The sequence below is a fragment of the Diospyros lotus genome, chromosome 4 (assembly GCF_014633365.1).
Source record: "Diospyros lotus cultivar Yz01 chromosome 4, ASM1463336v1, whole genome shotgun sequence".
In the NCBI taxonomy this organism is placed as follows: Eukaryota; Viridiplantae; Streptophyta; class Magnoliopsida; order Ericales; family Ebenaceae; genus Diospyros; species Diospyros lotus.
In genome coordinates, this window is record NC_068341.1 from 39,560,023 (window position 1) to 39,577,989 (window position 17,967).

A 17,967-nucleotide genomic window follows, 5' to 3' on the forward strand; every position below is an offset into this window, starting at 1 on the left:
CTATACTGGATTATTGACAATCTAATTGCTGATTTACTATCACTGTACACTCTTGTTTATTGTGACAAAGGAATATGTAAATCTTCCATCAATGTTTCTAACCAAATTACTTCACAAATCCCTTGAGCTATTGTTTTAAACTTTGCCTCAACACTTCTGTAGGAAACAACTATTTGCTTTTTAATTCTCCACATAACCCAATTTCCCCACAACTTAGTGCAATAACCTGAAGTTGATCGGTTATGTTTAATAGACCCAGCCCAATCTGCATCAACAAAACCTTTAATTCCTCCTTTTGTATTTTTCAGAAATAAAAGTCCCTTTCTCGGTGTCCTTTTTAGATATCTTAGGACATGGATAACAACATTCATATGTCTTTAGGTAAGAGAATGCATATATTAGCTTATCACAGCATAGGCTATATTAGGGCATGTAAGGGATAAATAAATTAATTTTCCCACCAACTGTTAATATATTTCTTTTTCTATTGGTGCATTATCCTTGATTTCTCCAACTAGGGGTGTTCCGGCATGTCTACAACCTAGCATACCTGTTTCCTTCAAAAGATCTAGTGTTTATTTTCTTTGTGAAATGAAAATACCTGCTTTACTTCAAGCCACCTTCATTCCTAGGAAATATCTCATAGTTCCTTGGGTTTTAACTTCAAATTTAGCTCTCAACTGATTCTTTAGACTCTATTTCTTGTATATCATCCCCTGTCACTGTGATATCATCCACATATACAATCAAGATAGCATTCTTTCCATTTGCTACATGTTTTGTAAACAATGTATGGTTTGCTTGCCCCTGTTGATATCCTAATCGATTAAGAGTCATACTTAACTTCTTGAACCATGCTCTTGGTGATTATTTCAACCCATATTAAGACTTCTTAAGCTTACATATCTTTCTAGCTTCCACTTCTTGCTTAAATCTTGGAGGAACCCTCATATGGAGTTCCTCATCTAGTTCTCCATTGAGGAAGACATTTTTAATATCTAATTGAAGTAGAATCCATTCTAAATTGTTAACAAGAGAGAGTAATACTTAGATATAATTTAATTTAGCAATGGGAGCAAACGTGGGTGAAATCTTGGGCCACCAATCTAGCCTTATATCCATCAATACGCGAATCTGCATGATATTTAGCTGTGAATATCCATTTACACTCGACCACCCTTTTGTTCAAGGGTAACTCTACTATAGTACTATGTCCCATGTATTGTTGCCAACTAATGCTTTCATCTCCTCTAAAACAACAACTTTCCACTTTGGATTCTGCAAAGCACATTGGATGGTCTTAGGAATTTCAATATTGTTTATACTTGCAATAAAGGCCTTGAATTGTGGGGACAACTTTGAATAAGCTAAATGATTAGAAATAGGGTACTCAGCCTAAGACCTTACCCCCTTTCGAAGTGCTATAGGAACAACTAGATCATCAACCATGGTAGTGTTGTCCTCGGGTGGACTAGGCTCTGGATCCAATGCTTGGTTGTGCTGAGGTTGTTGAGGACCCTTAGGCCATTGAGAATACACTAGAAGTGGTGCTTGGCTATGCTAAGGTTGTTGAGGACCCTTAAGCCATTGAGAATAAACTAGAAGTGGGTTTTCAAGAACTGTAAGGGAGGTGTCAAGAGCTGTAAGTGGGTTGAGTGGGTTTTTAGGAGTCGAAGCTGATGCTCCCCCTTGAGAACACACTGACGACTAGGATTCAATTGGTTTAGACATTGGAAGAGAGATGGTGGGATCCCAATGCCAATCCGCACTTCCAGAGTCTCCCCTGGAAGAGATGTATTAGGATAGAAAGGTTGATCCTTATAAAAGTTTACATTAGAAGACACAAAAAACTTTTGAGAGGAGGGACAAAAGCACTTGTAGCCTCTTTGGGAAGAGGAATACCCAACAAAAATACACTTTAAGTTCTTTGGCTCAAATTTTGTCCGGAAGGATTGTGGTTGTGAGCGTACACGGTTCAGCTAAAAACCTTAGTAGAAAGAGAAGGTGGCAAACATGAGGAAAAATATCACAAAGAATGCTAAGGGGTATTCAAAATTGAAGTGGTTTGGCAGGAAGACGATTGATTGATGAGGTAAGAAGCTGTGAAAATGGCTTTCCCCTAATAGGAATTAGGAACATAACTAGTGAACATCATGGCTCAAGCAACTTGTAGAAGATGTTTGTTTTTTTCTTTCAGCTACCCCATTTTGTTGAGGGGTACGTGAACATGAACTTTGATGGAATATGCCATGTTTCGATGAGATATTGAGTGAAATCGTGAGAGAAATATTCACAACCATTATCGATTTGAAGGACATGAATGGAATATAGGAATATATTCAAGATAAGTTTGTGAATCTGTTTGAAAATGCTACCAGCCTCGGATTTTTCTCTCATGAGAAAAACCCAACAAACCCTAGTATGATCGTTAATAGGGTTATAAACCACCAAGTACTTGAGACATTTGAATGTTGGGTAAGACCCTAAATATCACTATGAATCAAATGAAAAATGTTTAGATGGTTTGTAGGATTGTATAGCATAATGAGAGCGAGACTGTTTAGCAAGAACACACTGCTCAAACTTAATAGAAGGTTGCTTTTTATTAATGAAAATATGAGGATACAATAATTTTAGGTATGGAGAACTAGGGTGTCCTAAGTGTTTATGCCACATCAGTGAATTGGCATTAGAAGTGACAGAAAGCACCGTTTTATTTGGGAGGATTTTGAATTGCTACACCATTTCTTGAAACATAGTAGAGGCCATTTTTTTTCTCAGCACTACCAATCATCATTCCCAAAGGTTGGTTCTAGAAAACATAGTAAGAAAGGAAAAATGTTACACCATAAACACGTCTCTTGCCAGTTTGCTAACTGAGAGTAAATTACACTTTAGTTTGGGTATATGCAGAACAGATTTCAGCTTTAGTTTCAATAAACTAACTGTTCCATACCCCAAAATAGGAGATGTAGTGCCATTAGCCATAGAAATATTAATAGTAGTACTACAAGTTGTATAATTTGATATAGAATTAACCAAACTTGTCATATGATTGGATGCACCTATATCCACTATCCAAACATATGGGTTGTTTCTCGTTTATTTCGTGGCTTCCAATTTGCTGGTTTGCCATGAATCTTTCAGCATGTTTCTCGTGTGTGGTATGATTTATTATAGTGGTCACACCATTGCTTATCCTTTCCTTGATCTCTGGATAGAGTGCCTTCTCTTTTGATTGTAGCAAGAGCAGAATTTTGGGTGAGTCTACAGGTTGAGTGAATGTTACTTTCTGCTTGCCTACTTCAGCAAATAGTTGGGCACTAATCTGGATAGAGTGCCTTCTCTTATCTCCTAACAATAACCTTATCCACTAATCTTGGGCACTCCTTCTACCTGTTCCAATAATTGTTTTTCCATTTTCCTACGTGTTATATAGAAATTGCCAAGTTAATTGTAGCCTTTGATATACAAGTGGCAAATAGTTAAATGTGTTCCAATGTAAACCATGCCCATATACCTTCTAGGAAACATCTAGTCTTACTTTCATACAAGAGTACGGAGAAAAAAAAAAGGGAAAGTAATATGTCTTGAATAGGAGGCATGCTAGAACTCACTCACTTTTCTGATTCTGATTTTGTGTAGTATGGCATCCAAGTGATGCTCTAGTTGAACAATCTCTGCCACCTTTAGCTCCTCAACATTTTGTTCCTTAAGATGCCTGAAAAGATGCAAAAGGAACAGCTTTACAAATTTAACAAGATATATAGTTCCAAAGACATCTAAATGGATGCTAACTTGTTACCTTTGGACCATTTCTAGTAGGCTACTGCTCCTAGGGAGATCCACAGGAAGCTTCTGGTAGCACATGAAAGATAGAAAAAGTGAATCTAATATGGTAGGATTATCCTCTGCTCATCTAATTCTAGTATAAGGGTAACCTCTGATATTACAGGAGGTAGGCACAAATAAATGAGAGAAACGTAAACCAAAAGTAATAGCCGGCAACAAAGTAAAAATAATATACAAATTCTAATACTAGATAATTATTCCTCTTTTCCTTCCAAATATAACTTCCCGTTTTCTTGTTGGGGCCATGGGTTTGTGATTAGTCCAAAAGGTTAAATATAGTAACTTCAGAATATTGGTACTCTATACCATTGAGTTTCATTTGGCAAAGTACGATAGTTTTCTTTCATAACCATGGAATAAGTTAATCCGGGAAAAAAAAAACAAAAAAGAAAGGAAGAAATCTTTTAAGGAATTTTCTCCCTTCTCATTTTTCAAAATAAGCTTTTCAGCAGGAGATCTCAAATATCTATTCCAAATGCAAAACCTTACAGTTGTTGAAATGTGAATTGTATCCATCCTGAACAACAGTATTATATCTGCTTCTTATGTCTGCCACCATCCAATAGCATTTGGAGAAAAGTTCAGAACTCTTGCTAAATTAGTTTGCTAATTCTTAATTCAGAGTTTTGTATTTTCTCATGAATAATGATGTCTGAGTAGGGAGTTCTCAAAAATTGAACCTCAGATTCCTGAACACTCCCCCCAGCAACTTCTGCATCACTGTGAACTTGATAGCGCTGCAGGATTTTGCTCAAACTGCATTAAAAGGGAGGTTACATAAATATATCTGGAAAACACAACTGGAGAAGTAGAGTTAACTGTTAACTACGCTACAGATAATAACTTAAATCCGTAGTCGTATTCACAGAAGTTTTATAAACCACCTGTGGAGTTGAGCATAGTGAATAAATTCCAAACCATTGACAAGGTAAGCTCATTACTTGTAGTTCAGAGAAAGTAACTTAAGAAAATAATCATTATTCAATATAGCCAATCAAATATGTAAATAGCCTGTTTATGAAATTCAAGAAAGGTTTACCAAAATCTTGTCCTGCTAAAGATGGTGGATTTCCTAGAAACCATGTTGCCATCATCTTGTTTGTCTCATCATCATCAAATTATTAAGAACTACGTTAGCTAGGACGAACTTCCTTCTACTTTCAAATAAAATCACTGTGAGTTTACAGAGATGATGAAAGACAGACCTGCTTCTTTTAGCAGCCTCACGATTGTCCTGCTGTTTATTTCTTGATTAAATTAGGTTAGCTGTTCCAGAAACACCTTTTATTTCTTTTTATGGGTATATTAATAGCAGCCAACCTAGTGGGATTAAGGCTTGTGATTGTTGTTGTTGTTGTGCATTAGCAGCTGCCAAAAGGGGTGCACAAGGAGAAACTAAACATTAAAAATGGTTTAACCTCTTAAAATCTAGAAATTGGCTCCTGAAATGAAAACATCCGGAGACCAAGAATAGGCCTTTCAGACTGAAAATAGTGCTCACAATCTCAACAAAAGAACAACACTCAGCTCCATCCATATAAGCACCACATAACAGGGGCTGCCACATCAAACACTTCCTTCCCTCTATCCAAAGGCCCCCACTCCACATCAGGAAAAAAGGTCCCTGACACACATACGGATGATGCATCCGTATTAGAAACAGAGAAGCTCACACTGTAAATCTTTGTAGCTGAAGGCAAATTCTTATGAGCTGCTGCCACAGCTCCATGCTAGTACATCCCCTCTCCCCCTTCATAGAGGGACAAAATGCATCAAATTACATGCCAAGGAAAAGGAGGATCTCATCTAGCATATAAAGCCTCCTAGAAAGAAGAAACAGAGAATACTCCTCTGGTACTGGCTCACCTCGCCAATCCTTGCCATCTTGGGACTCAAGTTGGACGTGCCTCAGGTGGCCCACAATAAACTCTTCTCTCATTCATGAAATGTCCTGTGACATCACAAAATCCAAATTATAGCCATCATCATAGAGCAACAACAATCCAGCACTAGATGCCCTGGTTTGTAAGGTTTGCAACACCTAGCCTCCCCTGGTCAACCATATGGAACCTTATTTCATCACTTATCCCTCTTTTTCATCATCCATTAACCTAAAATACAAAATAAGCCGAAATCAATTCAAAGTTATACTTTTCACCTAAAGGATTTACAAACCTTGAAGTATTTTTTAGATACCAAGATACCTAGATCCCATGTTGGTATTTCCCTCTCTTAATGCATGTTGATTTATTCTAAAACAAGGATCAACAACAACATATCAAGCCTTAATCCCAATATATGAGGTCAGCTCCATAAGACATTCATAACTCCTATAATACCTAAAAGTCTCCCACCAAGTTTTTCTTGCTCTTCTCTACATATATTGCTAAATAATTGTTTAATTCCATCTACTTTCTTATTGTAGCCTCTATTAGTCTTTTTCTCACATAACCTAACTATTTTAATCCTGCCTCACATATTTTATCCTCAATAGGAGCCACTTCGGCTTTATTATGGATATATAATTTGATCTTTTCTTATGGCTGCGTATCCATCATAACATCATCACCTTCATTGCACTCTTATTTTCCATATGTTGGTGTTTAGTGCCCAACATTTTGTCCCATTAAACAAAGTTGGTGTTAAAACTACAATTAGTTTATGTTGTTAATTCTTATTAAACTTGTTCCACACCAAAGGAAACATCATGGTGGAGTGAGGAAATAAATAAAACATAAGATCAACAAACCTTGTTACAAGATTTTGCACGTCATAAACGAAAAATCAAAAGATCATAATTTGGTTAAACAACAATTATAAGCTTTAATCCTCCTAGGGAGGGTTTAACTACATGAGTTCTAGACCTTCAACCATCTAGTCTATAGCAATGACCTCTATAAAACTAATATAACCTACAGCATGTTTTAAGGGTTTTCCATTTTCTTTGGTCTCTTCAGTGTTATAAAACACACTAGGTGTTAGTTAGGCGCCAAACTGGGGTCTAGTGCCTAGACGGGGACTAAGAAAACTGTTGTTTTTTAAATTAAAATTCATATTATTCCAAATACACATACAAATATCTATATATATATATATAAATCTTCCTCTCTATATATAAAAATAGATATACCGATATAATATATATATATATATAATATAAATCTTCCCCCCTCTCTCTATATATATATATTTGTAAAGATGGGTTGGTTTGGGTTTGGAGAAGAGAACGACGACATGACTGATTCAGAGAGGGGAACAATAACGGGTTGGAGGAGACTTGCACAGTGGCTAAGGGAGAAGAGAACGATTCGACGACAACGTGGCAATGGGGGAAAGAGACGACGGATGTAGGCTGTAGTTGCAGCGGTGAAGGGGGAAAAGTGAGGAGAATCAGGGATTCCTTTGAAAAGAAGGTTGAAGTATCACGCTGCCTGGGCCGCCTAGGTGCCGATTGGGTCCAACGGCCAACTAACACCTCGGCGACGGCCACCTAGGCCGCATTTTAGAACACTGGGTCTCTCTCACTCACTCATGAGCTTGCTAGCTTTGTTTATTTCATCAACCATTTTTATGGATGTTTCTATTAATTCTTGTAGAAAATCATGTGATTACAATTTTATATATAAATGTACAATTAATTTTATCCCTAGGTGAGTTTTTCTTTCCTTGATCGACTCCATATGGGCGGTTTCTTCCTTGTAATCTACATATATATATATATATATGCATGTTCGATCAAATGAAAAAGTGAGAAGTTTTTCTATCCAAAAACTACAAGGTATCAGAGTGGGGTTAGACGGACAATTTAGAGGGAGATAGAGAGAGAGCAACGAAGATGGTTAAGTTCTTGAAGCTAAAATTGAGAAAGCCTTCTTTTCTGAGAGAAAACACTGCCATCATCAGCCATTGCCCATCTTCAGTCATCTCCTTCGTCCGCCATCACCATAGCCATAGTCGCAACCGTCGCCCTTAATCGCAACCACAATTGCCGCCATCGTAGGAATAACCGATCTCAGTCACGAAGTTGCATCAGAGAAAGCAAATGCCGTAGAATGTCAGAGAAGATGAAAAGGCACTTCACAACATTGCACTCCGGCATCAAAGATGGTAGGTGTTGGCAGTTGGTCGCAAACAGAGAGTCACATCGGTTGTCCTCACAAAGAAAACAAGTGGTTGCTCACACCAGAGAAGGCCAAAAATAGCCAAGAAGTCTCACATCAAGGCCTTTGCCAATATCACCAAATACCCTGAGAGGGTGATTCACAAGGACTCAGCCAAGAAGAGCCAAGAAGTCTATCATCAAGGCATTCATCAAATTCATCAATACCAATATAATAAATCTATTGTCAGTGAAGACATATGAAGTCAGAGTAAATGTCATCCTCCACAAGATGGCATAGGAGAATGCCACAAAGGAGAGGTATTCTGCCCTAAAGACATAGCAAGTCGAAGTAAATTTCATCCTCCATAAGATGGCTCAAGAGAATGCCACAAAGGAGAAGTATTTTGACCTTGAAGACACGTCAAATTGGAGTAAATTTCATCCTCCATGAGATGACACAAGAAATCTAGGATGCTACAAAGGAGATATATTCTGACACCAAAGACACTGAAATAGACCTCTCAATTACCCAATATCTTAGTTGTTTAACTAGATATTAGCAACAACTCAATATGTTCAAAGTGACCTAAATAAATAGGCACTTCATAACAAAAAATTGAAGGTGGACTAGGATCTATCGAAGACTCAATTTGACGATGTGAAGATTCAAGCTAGGCTTCCCTAATATTTACAGCATGTCTTGAGGGGGTATGTAGAAAATCATGCGATTACAATTTTGTATTCAAGTGTACAGTTAATTTTATCTCTAGGTGAAAATTTTTCTTTCCTTAACCAACTCAGTTTTTCCTTCCTTAACAGACTCCATATTAGCGGTTTCTCCCTTGTAATCTCTATATATATGTATGTTCGACCAAATAAAAAAATGATAAGTTTTTCTATCCAAAAACTACAATCTTCTTCTCACTTGTCCTAACCCATTGAATCTTCAATAGGTGTACATATAATCTTTGTTGGACGAGATTAAGGAATTCAAAGTTTAAAAAAAGGGGATAAGGTGGTTGGATAAGATGAAGATTTAAAAAGAAGTTTGGTAGATGGATAAAGCTCCAATAATCAAGGAAGGAATTCAAGTTTTGAAGTTTAAATCCAGAAGATAATAGATAGCCTAATTTGAATGTTTGTTACTATTTTTTTAAGTTTGAATTTACTCCTGTTTTCTAGGGGATAAAGTAGCATTTAACTTGTATAAATAGCTTCTCTTAGATTCAATAAATCTTCAAGTAAGCTTTCAAGAATTTTAAGCTTATTTCATGGTATCAAAACTTTGTTCCGATCACAAACAACATTGAAGTCTAGGAAGACTAGGGTGTTTACAAAATCATGGTCGAAGCTCAACCAAATCCAACCTTAACCGAAGCATCACCCATAAGTTCTCCTAACTCTCATTCTCCACCAAATTTCTCTACAAATCCCATTGATAACCATCCTCTACAGATTATTCAACATAAGTTGAATGTGAGTAATTTTAGAGAATGGTTGTTTCAATCGGTGTTGCTTGTAATCAAAGGAAAAGGAAAAGCTGAATATTTGATAGGTTTCATTTCCACTCCACTAACCACAACATCCAATTATGGCATTTGGGAAGCAGAAAACTTGACTATTATGGTTTGACTAATCAACTTTGTGGAGCTGAGGATTGGGAGAATCTACCTCTTCTACAAGACAACAAAGGAGATCTGAGATTCAGTCTAAGAAATGTACTTAGACTTAGAGAATTCCTCCAAATGCTTTGAAATCAGGTTAGCCATTAGAACAACCAAATAAGTTTGTGGAAGGATTTTGGGTACAAAACCCTTACCTACACTAAGAGAAGTGTTTGCCAAGGTAAGGAGAGAAGAAAGCAAACGAAAGGTAATGCTTCACCAACAAAATGACCCTTTCCTAAACCATCATAATTTTGCTCTTGCCATTGTAAAACAGGGGGAAACTTTGTCAAAGAATCAAGGGAAGGAAAAGCAATGATGTGACCACTGCAAAATGCCTTACCATAAAAAGGAGACATGTTGGAAGATTCGTAACAAACCAGCTAATTGGAAAGCCATGAAACAAGAGGAAAACCAAAAGATTAGCCTATGTTGCTGAGGCCTTTACTGAAATCGGGAATAACTCAAATTTGAACTTATCAGAAAAGTACATCCAAGCCTTATACATGTTGCTAAATCAAGGTACAAATCCCTCAAATCCTAATCCTCAACCAACAGCTTCCATAGCCTTACAATGTAATTCTCATTACTCCCTAATTTCAAGAAAGCTTACTAAGAATGTGTGGATAGTGGATGCTAGTGCATTAGACCATATGTTGAGTTCTGCTAAATCAATGACTAAATATACACCCTATAGCACTTCTGTTGATATTTCTATGGCCGATGACACAACCTCTCCTGCTTTGGGGTTTGGAATTGTGTGTTTCAAAGCTAAAATTGAAATCTGTCCTACATTTGTCAGGACAATGTAATTTACTATTAGTTAGTAGAATCACAAAAGATATGAATTGCAGTGTAACTTTTTCCCCATCCTATTGTCTATTTCAGGACCAAGCTTCGAGGATGATGATTGGTAATGTTAAGGCTAGGGATGGCCTTTACCATATGGCGAAGGATGTTCCAAGTCCTTCATTTCAAATAAGGTTGTCCTAAAAGTAACAACTAATGCCAATGTTCTATTATGGCATAAATGTTTAGGACACCCTAGTTTTCCCTACCTTAAATCCTTGTATCCTCACATTTTCATCAATAAAGAACAATTTTTTTCCAAGTGAGTAGTGTACTCTTGCAAAGTAGCCTTATTCTCATCATCCTATTCAGTCCTATAAACCATCTAAACCATTTCATTTTATCCATATTGATTGCAAAGTAGCCTCGTTCTCATCATCCTATTCAATCCTATAAACCATCTAAACCATTTCATTTTATCCATATTGATATTTTGGGTCCTTATAAACAGCCCAATATCTCTGGTTCTAGATGGTTCATAACATTTATTGATGATCATACTAGAACTTGTTGGGTTTATCTTATAAAGGAAAACTTAGAGGCCAACAATATTTTCAAAAGGTTTCACAAATTCATTTTAAATGTGTTTCAAACTTCTATTCATATCCTTTGAACTGATAATGGTCTAGAGTATTTCTCTCATGATTTTAATAACTACTTGTCTGAACATGGTATTTTTCATCAAAGCTCATTTCCACGCACACCTCAACAAAAAGGTATGGTTGAAAGGAAAAATAGACACCTCTTTGAGGTGGCTCGAGTTATGATGTTTGCTACCAATGTTCTTCATTCCAATTGGGGAGAAGCTATTCTTACAACTGCTTATTTAATCAATCAACTCCCCTCTAAAACCCTGAACTTTAGAACTCCACTCAATACTCTCCCGGACCAAATTAGAACCCAAAGCACTTAAGTGTATCCTTGTTGGTTACTCTCCTTCCTAAAAAGGATACAAGTGCTATTACCCTTCCACCCAAAAATTCTGTGTCCTCTAATGTCACGAGGATCATCCATTTTATCCTCTTAACATCTTCTCTAGAGGAGACTAATAGTCCAAAGTGGGATCTTCTCATTTCTCTTCATCCACTTGATCCTACACTACCAATATATTCTCAAGGGGGAGCATCATCACTATCAACTCCTAACAACACATTAGCAGATCATATCTCCTATGATTCCCTTGATCCTCATGCTCTTAATTCTTCTCTTTCCTCTCATATTACCTCTAAGCTTGAAATTACAGTCCCTACCACTCATCCTCCTCCAAATCCATCAGCTATAATCCTCTACTAGTCTATTCCAAACAGCCTAAAGGTCATCAGGAGCCTCAGCACAATCAACCATCACTTCTAGAGACTAGTCCATCTGAGGATAACACTGTTGATAGCATTGCTAAAAGGTGGATGATTTAGATTGGATTGTTCCTATAACACTAAGAAAAGAGGTAAGACTATGTGTCAAGTACCTTATTTCTAATCATTTGACCTATACAAAATTATCTCCTCAATTCAGGGGGTTTGTTGCAACAATTAACATTGAAATTCCAAAAAATATTCAATGTGCTATGAAGGATCCTAAGTGAAAGGCTGTTGTTATGGAAGAAATGAATGCCTTGGTTGGAAATAATACTTGGGATATTGTTAAATTTCCTTCAAACAAGAAGGCAGTTGGATGTAAAGGGGTATTTATAGTGAAACATTATGCGGATGAGAGTGTTGAGAGATATAAGACTCATTTGGTGGTCCAAGGGTTTACACAAATCTATGTGATCAACTATGAAGAGACTTTTTCTCTTACGGCTAAGCTTAATTCTATTCGGGTATTACTCTCTATTGCTGTTAATTTAGAATTGTCTTTATTTCAATTTGATATTAAAAAAACCTTTCTTAATGGTGATTTAGATGAGGAAATATATATGAAGGTTTCCCTAGGGTTTGAACATGAAGTTGACTATGGAAAAGTCTGTAAACTTAAGAGGTCTTTATATGGGTTAAAGCAGTCACCGAGGGCTTGGTTCCCTTAACCGGTTAGGGTCTAAATAAGGACAAACAGACCATACCTTGTTTATAAAACACACAAAAAATGGAAGGAAAGCTACATTAATTGTCTATGCTGATAATATTATTGTAATAGGTAGGGGAGAGTAAAAGTTCAATTAAACTGAACTAACCGAACCAAACCGACTGAATTTGTTAGTTCGGCTCGGTTTGATTCGGTTCAGTTATTTTCTTACAATGGTTCAATTTAGTTACCTTTTCGATTAGTTCGATTTTTTATTTTTGATTCGATTTTTTGTTTGAAATAATCGAACCGACCGAAATTACAAAATGACATCATTTTGGGTGCAATATAAAAGAAAAACACATGAAAGAAGGATCCAATTGATCGAAGCATCAATTCGGCCTCTTTCCCATCCCCTTCATCTCCAACTCTCCAGCAATCCTATCGCTTCCTCCGACGCCAACACCGACGCCGATTGTTCTTCTTTACCTCTGACGTCAACGACAGCTAGCTCTATTCCCATCGTCGGCCATCACTACCAGCATCTCTTTCTCCCTTCGATTTGCACCACCGTGCTCGCCCGTTGAAGCCACCTTGGGCCTCGATAGCCACCATCGCCTCAAATTGCCTCTATTTCCTTTAGATATTCACACCATATGGGCTTGGGCCCCTTTGGTAAGCTTTTCGACAACCCTTTTGTGGGTGGATATTCTACATTAAAACTTAGATCTACTGAAATCCAGCCATTAGATCCTTTTGATTTTTGGGTATGTGGGTCATTGAGCCAAAGTGAATCTGATGGTCAATTTCGATCATCGGAGTTCGCTATGGATGGTGGCCACCGACGTTTTTTCATAAACGAGTTTCGAGTTTTTTGACAATAAAATTAATTTTTAGATCTCCAAAAACAACTGTTGGATCAAACTCATTTTTGGATATATGAACCACTGTGGTTGGCCGACTATAACAGTAAGGTTGAATATTAGTTCGGTCTATTCGGTTATTTTTGGGTTTATTCAGTCGATTTGTTTCGATTTTGTACAGCGGTTCGATTACCATTTACACACCCTTAGTAGGATGATATGTAGAAAATCAAAAGCTTAAAGACGGAATTGAGGGCTGAATTTGAAGTCAAATACCTAGGAACAATGCGATATTTCCTAGGAATGGAAGTGGCTTGGAGCAAAAAAGGTCTATTTATCTCACAGAGAAAATATACAATGGATCTACTAAAAGACACAAATGCTAGCATGCAGATCTATTAGAACCCCCTAGACAAAGGCCGAAAGATCAATGATGATACCCCAATAGGAAAGGAAAAATACCAAAGGTTCGTCGAGAGATTAATCTATTTATCACTTATAAGGCCAAACATAGCCTATACAATAAGTGTAATCAGTCAATACATGCCTCAATACTCAAAAGCATATAAATGTTTTTCATGTTCTAAGATATCTAAAAAGGACACTTGAAAAATGATTATTGTTTTAGAAAACTAAGGAGAAGGGAGTTGAAGATTTTGTTGATGCAAATTGGGCAAGTTCTATTGACGATAGTCGATCGACTTCCAATGTCAACTTCTGGTTATTGTATCAAGTTATGGGAAAATGTGGTTACATGAAGGAGTAAGAAGCAATCAGTAGTTGCTCTTACTAATGATGAAGCAAAATTTCGAACTATAGCTCAAGGAATTTGTAAAGTGATTTGGTTAGACAGGTTGATTGATGACTTACACATACCTTTGTCACAACCAAGGTAGTTAAAATCGAGATTTTAAGTGGGATCAAAAAATGGTCCATAAAATCATATTGAAAAATCAAATCGTAAAATTATAAGGTTTTAAGACAATTAAAAATATCCTTTAATTTTTGTAAATATATGTTTATAATAATATAGTTTTATAAAAATAATTTAATATTATTTAATAACATAATTATTCTTTATTATAAATGAAATGCAAGTACTTATTTCAAAATTACTTTATCTATCAATTTTAAAAATACTAAATAATATGAATTTTTTAAATATTAAATCCATTTATCATCATTCATCAATCCATAATCAAAATATGGTTAAAGTTATCACAAATCAAATGTTAGTTTGCATAATTTATTCGATTTTATGTGACTTTAAAGTTATCACAAAACAATTATTAGTTTGCATCAAAACATGGAGTTCAAAATTTAAAGCATAAAAAAATTCTGATTTTATGCGATTTTACGATTTTACCCATTAAAATCCCAATTTTATGTGATTTTACCCCAATTTCGATTTTGCATGTGATTTGAATTGTTTCAGGGTCTCTAACATGTAAAATCGTACATATTGAATTGAAATTTTAACAACAATGGTCACAACAAACAAATGTATATAGTGATAGTAAATCAACAATCAATATTGTAAAGAATCTGGTTCAGCGTAATTACATGAAGCATGTGAGAATAGATCGAGTTTTATAAAGAGAGAGATTGAGGAAGGAGGAATTAATCTATTCAATATTTCCACAACCAATCAAGTAGCTGATGTATTTACAAAAGTCATGGCAAGACCAAGTTTCAAAGTACTAATTGCAAGCTAGGAATGACATGTATCTATTCTTTAGTTTAAGGGGGAGTGTTGGACAAAATTAAGGAATTCAAAGTTTAAAAAAAAGGATAAGGTGATTGGATAAGATGAAGATTTAAAAGGAAGTTTGGTAGATGGATAAAGCTCCAAGAATCAAGGAAGGAATTTAAGTTTTGAAATTTAAATTCAGAAGATAACGAACGACCTAATTTGAATGTTAGTTACTGTTTTTTTAAGTTTGAATTTACTCCTATTTTCTAGGGGATAAAGTAGCATTTAACTTGTAAATAGCTTCTCTCGGATTCAATAAATTTTTTAGTAAGCTTTCAAGAATTTTAAGCTTAGTAGGGGCACCTCAATTTTAGTAGTAGTGAAAGGTAGTGTGGTTGCTCGTCACTTTTTAACGCCTTTTCATCATAGGTCTCACCCCTAACACCTTGTTCAACCCTTGTGGCAATCTTGCATCCAATATGCAACTTTGCATAGGAATCAATCTTGTTTTGGCTTGTAGGCATCTTGTTTATCAACTTTGTCCTTGCAACATTGTCCTGTGTTGTCTTGCACCTTCTATCAAAAGTTTTCTCCAATCAAGTCTTCACCTTGTCCAGTTGTTAGTCAAAACTCATAGACATCTTCCCAATTGATGGCATAGGTGGCGTCTCTTGCATATTAGCAACATAGTATGTATGTGAGCCTTGCTCAACCATCTACATGGATAACGTGTTGTTTTCCTTCCTTGCCTCTGGTGAAAGTAGGCACGATATGAAGGCTTTCTCCTCAACTTCAAAGATAGCCATGCATTGTAAATAAGGGATAGGTGCAGTTGTCAGACCAACAAAGTAATCCATATTTAGGATAAGGTCAAAGTCATTTGTTGGTGCCATTGAGATCTCTAATGTTACTTACCCAACATGAATCTTTACTCTTAAGCTATGCTTGTCACATGCTTCATCGCTGCATTCATTTTCTTCACCTACCCTCCTTCCTTAGATTACTCCAATCCTATTGTGATGGCTTTGTCGATGGATATGATGTTTTGCTTGGTTTCAATGTTTAAAAGGGCCTTGGTATGCTTTCCAACTAGCAACAACTTTGTATAGATTAGTCCTCTCTTAGGTTGGTTCTACATAACTTGTTTGCTAAGGGGGTTTAGCAACTATAGCATCTCAATTTGTGCATATCCTTCCTTTTCTACTTGGGCCTCACTCCACTGTTTTTCTTACACCATAGCATCAATAGCCTTTTCCCTTGTGTAATCTCTAATTTTTTGATCTCCTTCACAAAGACAATTTAATACTTGGTGTTGTCATGTCGACCCTTTGATCCCTAGAATGGTTGTCTCTTTTACCATTACACTTATTTGACCTCAAGCTTTATGCCTATCCTTGATAGAGGTTGTCTTAGTACTACCTTCCTTGGAACCATGTTAGTCTCCTCCCTATCTAGGCCCTTGTACTCCCTAGATCTAAAGGTTTTCCTAGGCTAGGAGTAATCCACCAATCAATTGGCAACGACTATAGCAATTACCAAATCTTACACCTTTTCTTGGTACCATTCTTGTTCCCATGGCGCTACTGTCCATCCATGAATCCTAATCTAACAGGGCCATGTCATAGGTGTACTACTAGATGTTTATTATATGTTCTTCAACTTCCTTTGAGTTTTGAAGGCTTCATCCTCAAAATAACTCCAAACAAGGATGAGTTATCATTTTGACTCATATACCACTGAAGCATAGTTTCATTAATAAGGTAAAGGGTAGCAATATTTTTCTCTCTTTGTATTGGTCCATGTCCAATAGGAAATTATCTCTCTCAGCATCATGAGAGCATGAGAATGCCTTTGGCTTGGACACCTCCACTATGCTAGTAGCTTGTGCCTCAACTGTGACTCTACAAGTAAATGCAACCACGCACAATACCTAATCTTGTGGTTTCTCCTTTAAGCGGGCGTCAAACTTTGCAATCTTTCCATCCTAGTCAATTGAAAGGTTTTAGGTTTTTGAAGTGATTGGTTGGTAATGTTGAGCATGATGGTGGACACACCTCTTTGAACTGTTGAAGTACTTCGCTTTCCTGCTCTAAGCTAGAGGAGTTGAGGTGTTCCCTAGCACTCCAAGTAGCCAATTTCACCATTGTTATTAGAGCACACCAAACCCTAACATCTTGAGACCTTTCCCTTTTCCCTTTTTGGAGTAGTGTTGGTCTCTCTACTCTTTGGAGAAATCTATTTGTGCTTATTAATGATGACAAACTCTTCTCTACCTTTGACCATAGTTTCTTCTTATATCACTTGCCACAACCCAATTACTCCCCCTACTGGACAAGCGTATGGTAGCACCAAAGTTGTTAAAATCGAGATTTTAAATGAGATCGAATGATGGCCCATAAAATCAAATCGTAAACTTGAATCGTAAAATTGTAAGATTTTAGAAACAATTAAAAACAACCTTTACTCTATGTAAATATAAATTTATAATGACATAATTTTATAAAAAAATAAATTAATATTGCTTAATAACATGATTATTTTTATCTTATTCCTTATTATGAATGCAATACATGTTACTTATTTCAAAATAATTTCATTTATCAATTTAAAATATTAATTTAAAAATACTAAATAATATAAATTTTTTAAATATGAAGTCAATTTATCATCATTCATCCATCCATAATGAAAATTTTGAATATTAGTTCATATAAATTCTCATAAGTCATATGAATTATAACCTCATATAAATAAAAATAACACACAATAGTAAACTTCTTCATTCCAAGCAATAATTATAATAAAAGCTCCAACAAACATTCAATTCTTTAAAAAAATTAACAACAATTCATCTTTCAAATTAAGGAAATGAAGGGAAGAAGAAATAAATGAAATTGTGGTGGGCAAGAATTATCGAAGTAGAATAAGAAATTATAAAAAAAA

The 17,967-nt window shown here is 36.0% G+C and overlaps 1 protein-coding gene across 4 annotated transcripts in view; it reads right to left on the bottom strand.

Annotated features, from left to right (window-relative positions):
* The window catches only part of LOC127799104 (truncated transcription factor CAULIFLOWER A-like), a 77,711-nt gene that overhangs the window by 21,004 nt on the left and 38,740 nt on the right, over positions 1–17,967 (bottom strand). For all 4 annotated transcript variants that reach the window (XR_008022542.1, XM_052332839.1, XM_052332838.1 and 1 more), the window contains exons 2-4: positions 4,533–4,608; positions 3,806–3,858; positions 3,622–3,721 (exon numbers count right to left, since the gene is read on the bottom strand). Coding sequence is in view for 3 of the 4 variants with exons in the window: in XM_052332839.1 (XP_052188799.1) it covers positions 3,622–3,721; positions 3,806–3,858; positions 4,533–4,608 (229 nt within the window). In the remaining variant the exon portion in view is untranslated. The remainder of the gene's footprint in view (positions 1–3,621; positions 3,722–3,805; positions 3,859–4,532; positions 4,609–17,967) is intronic.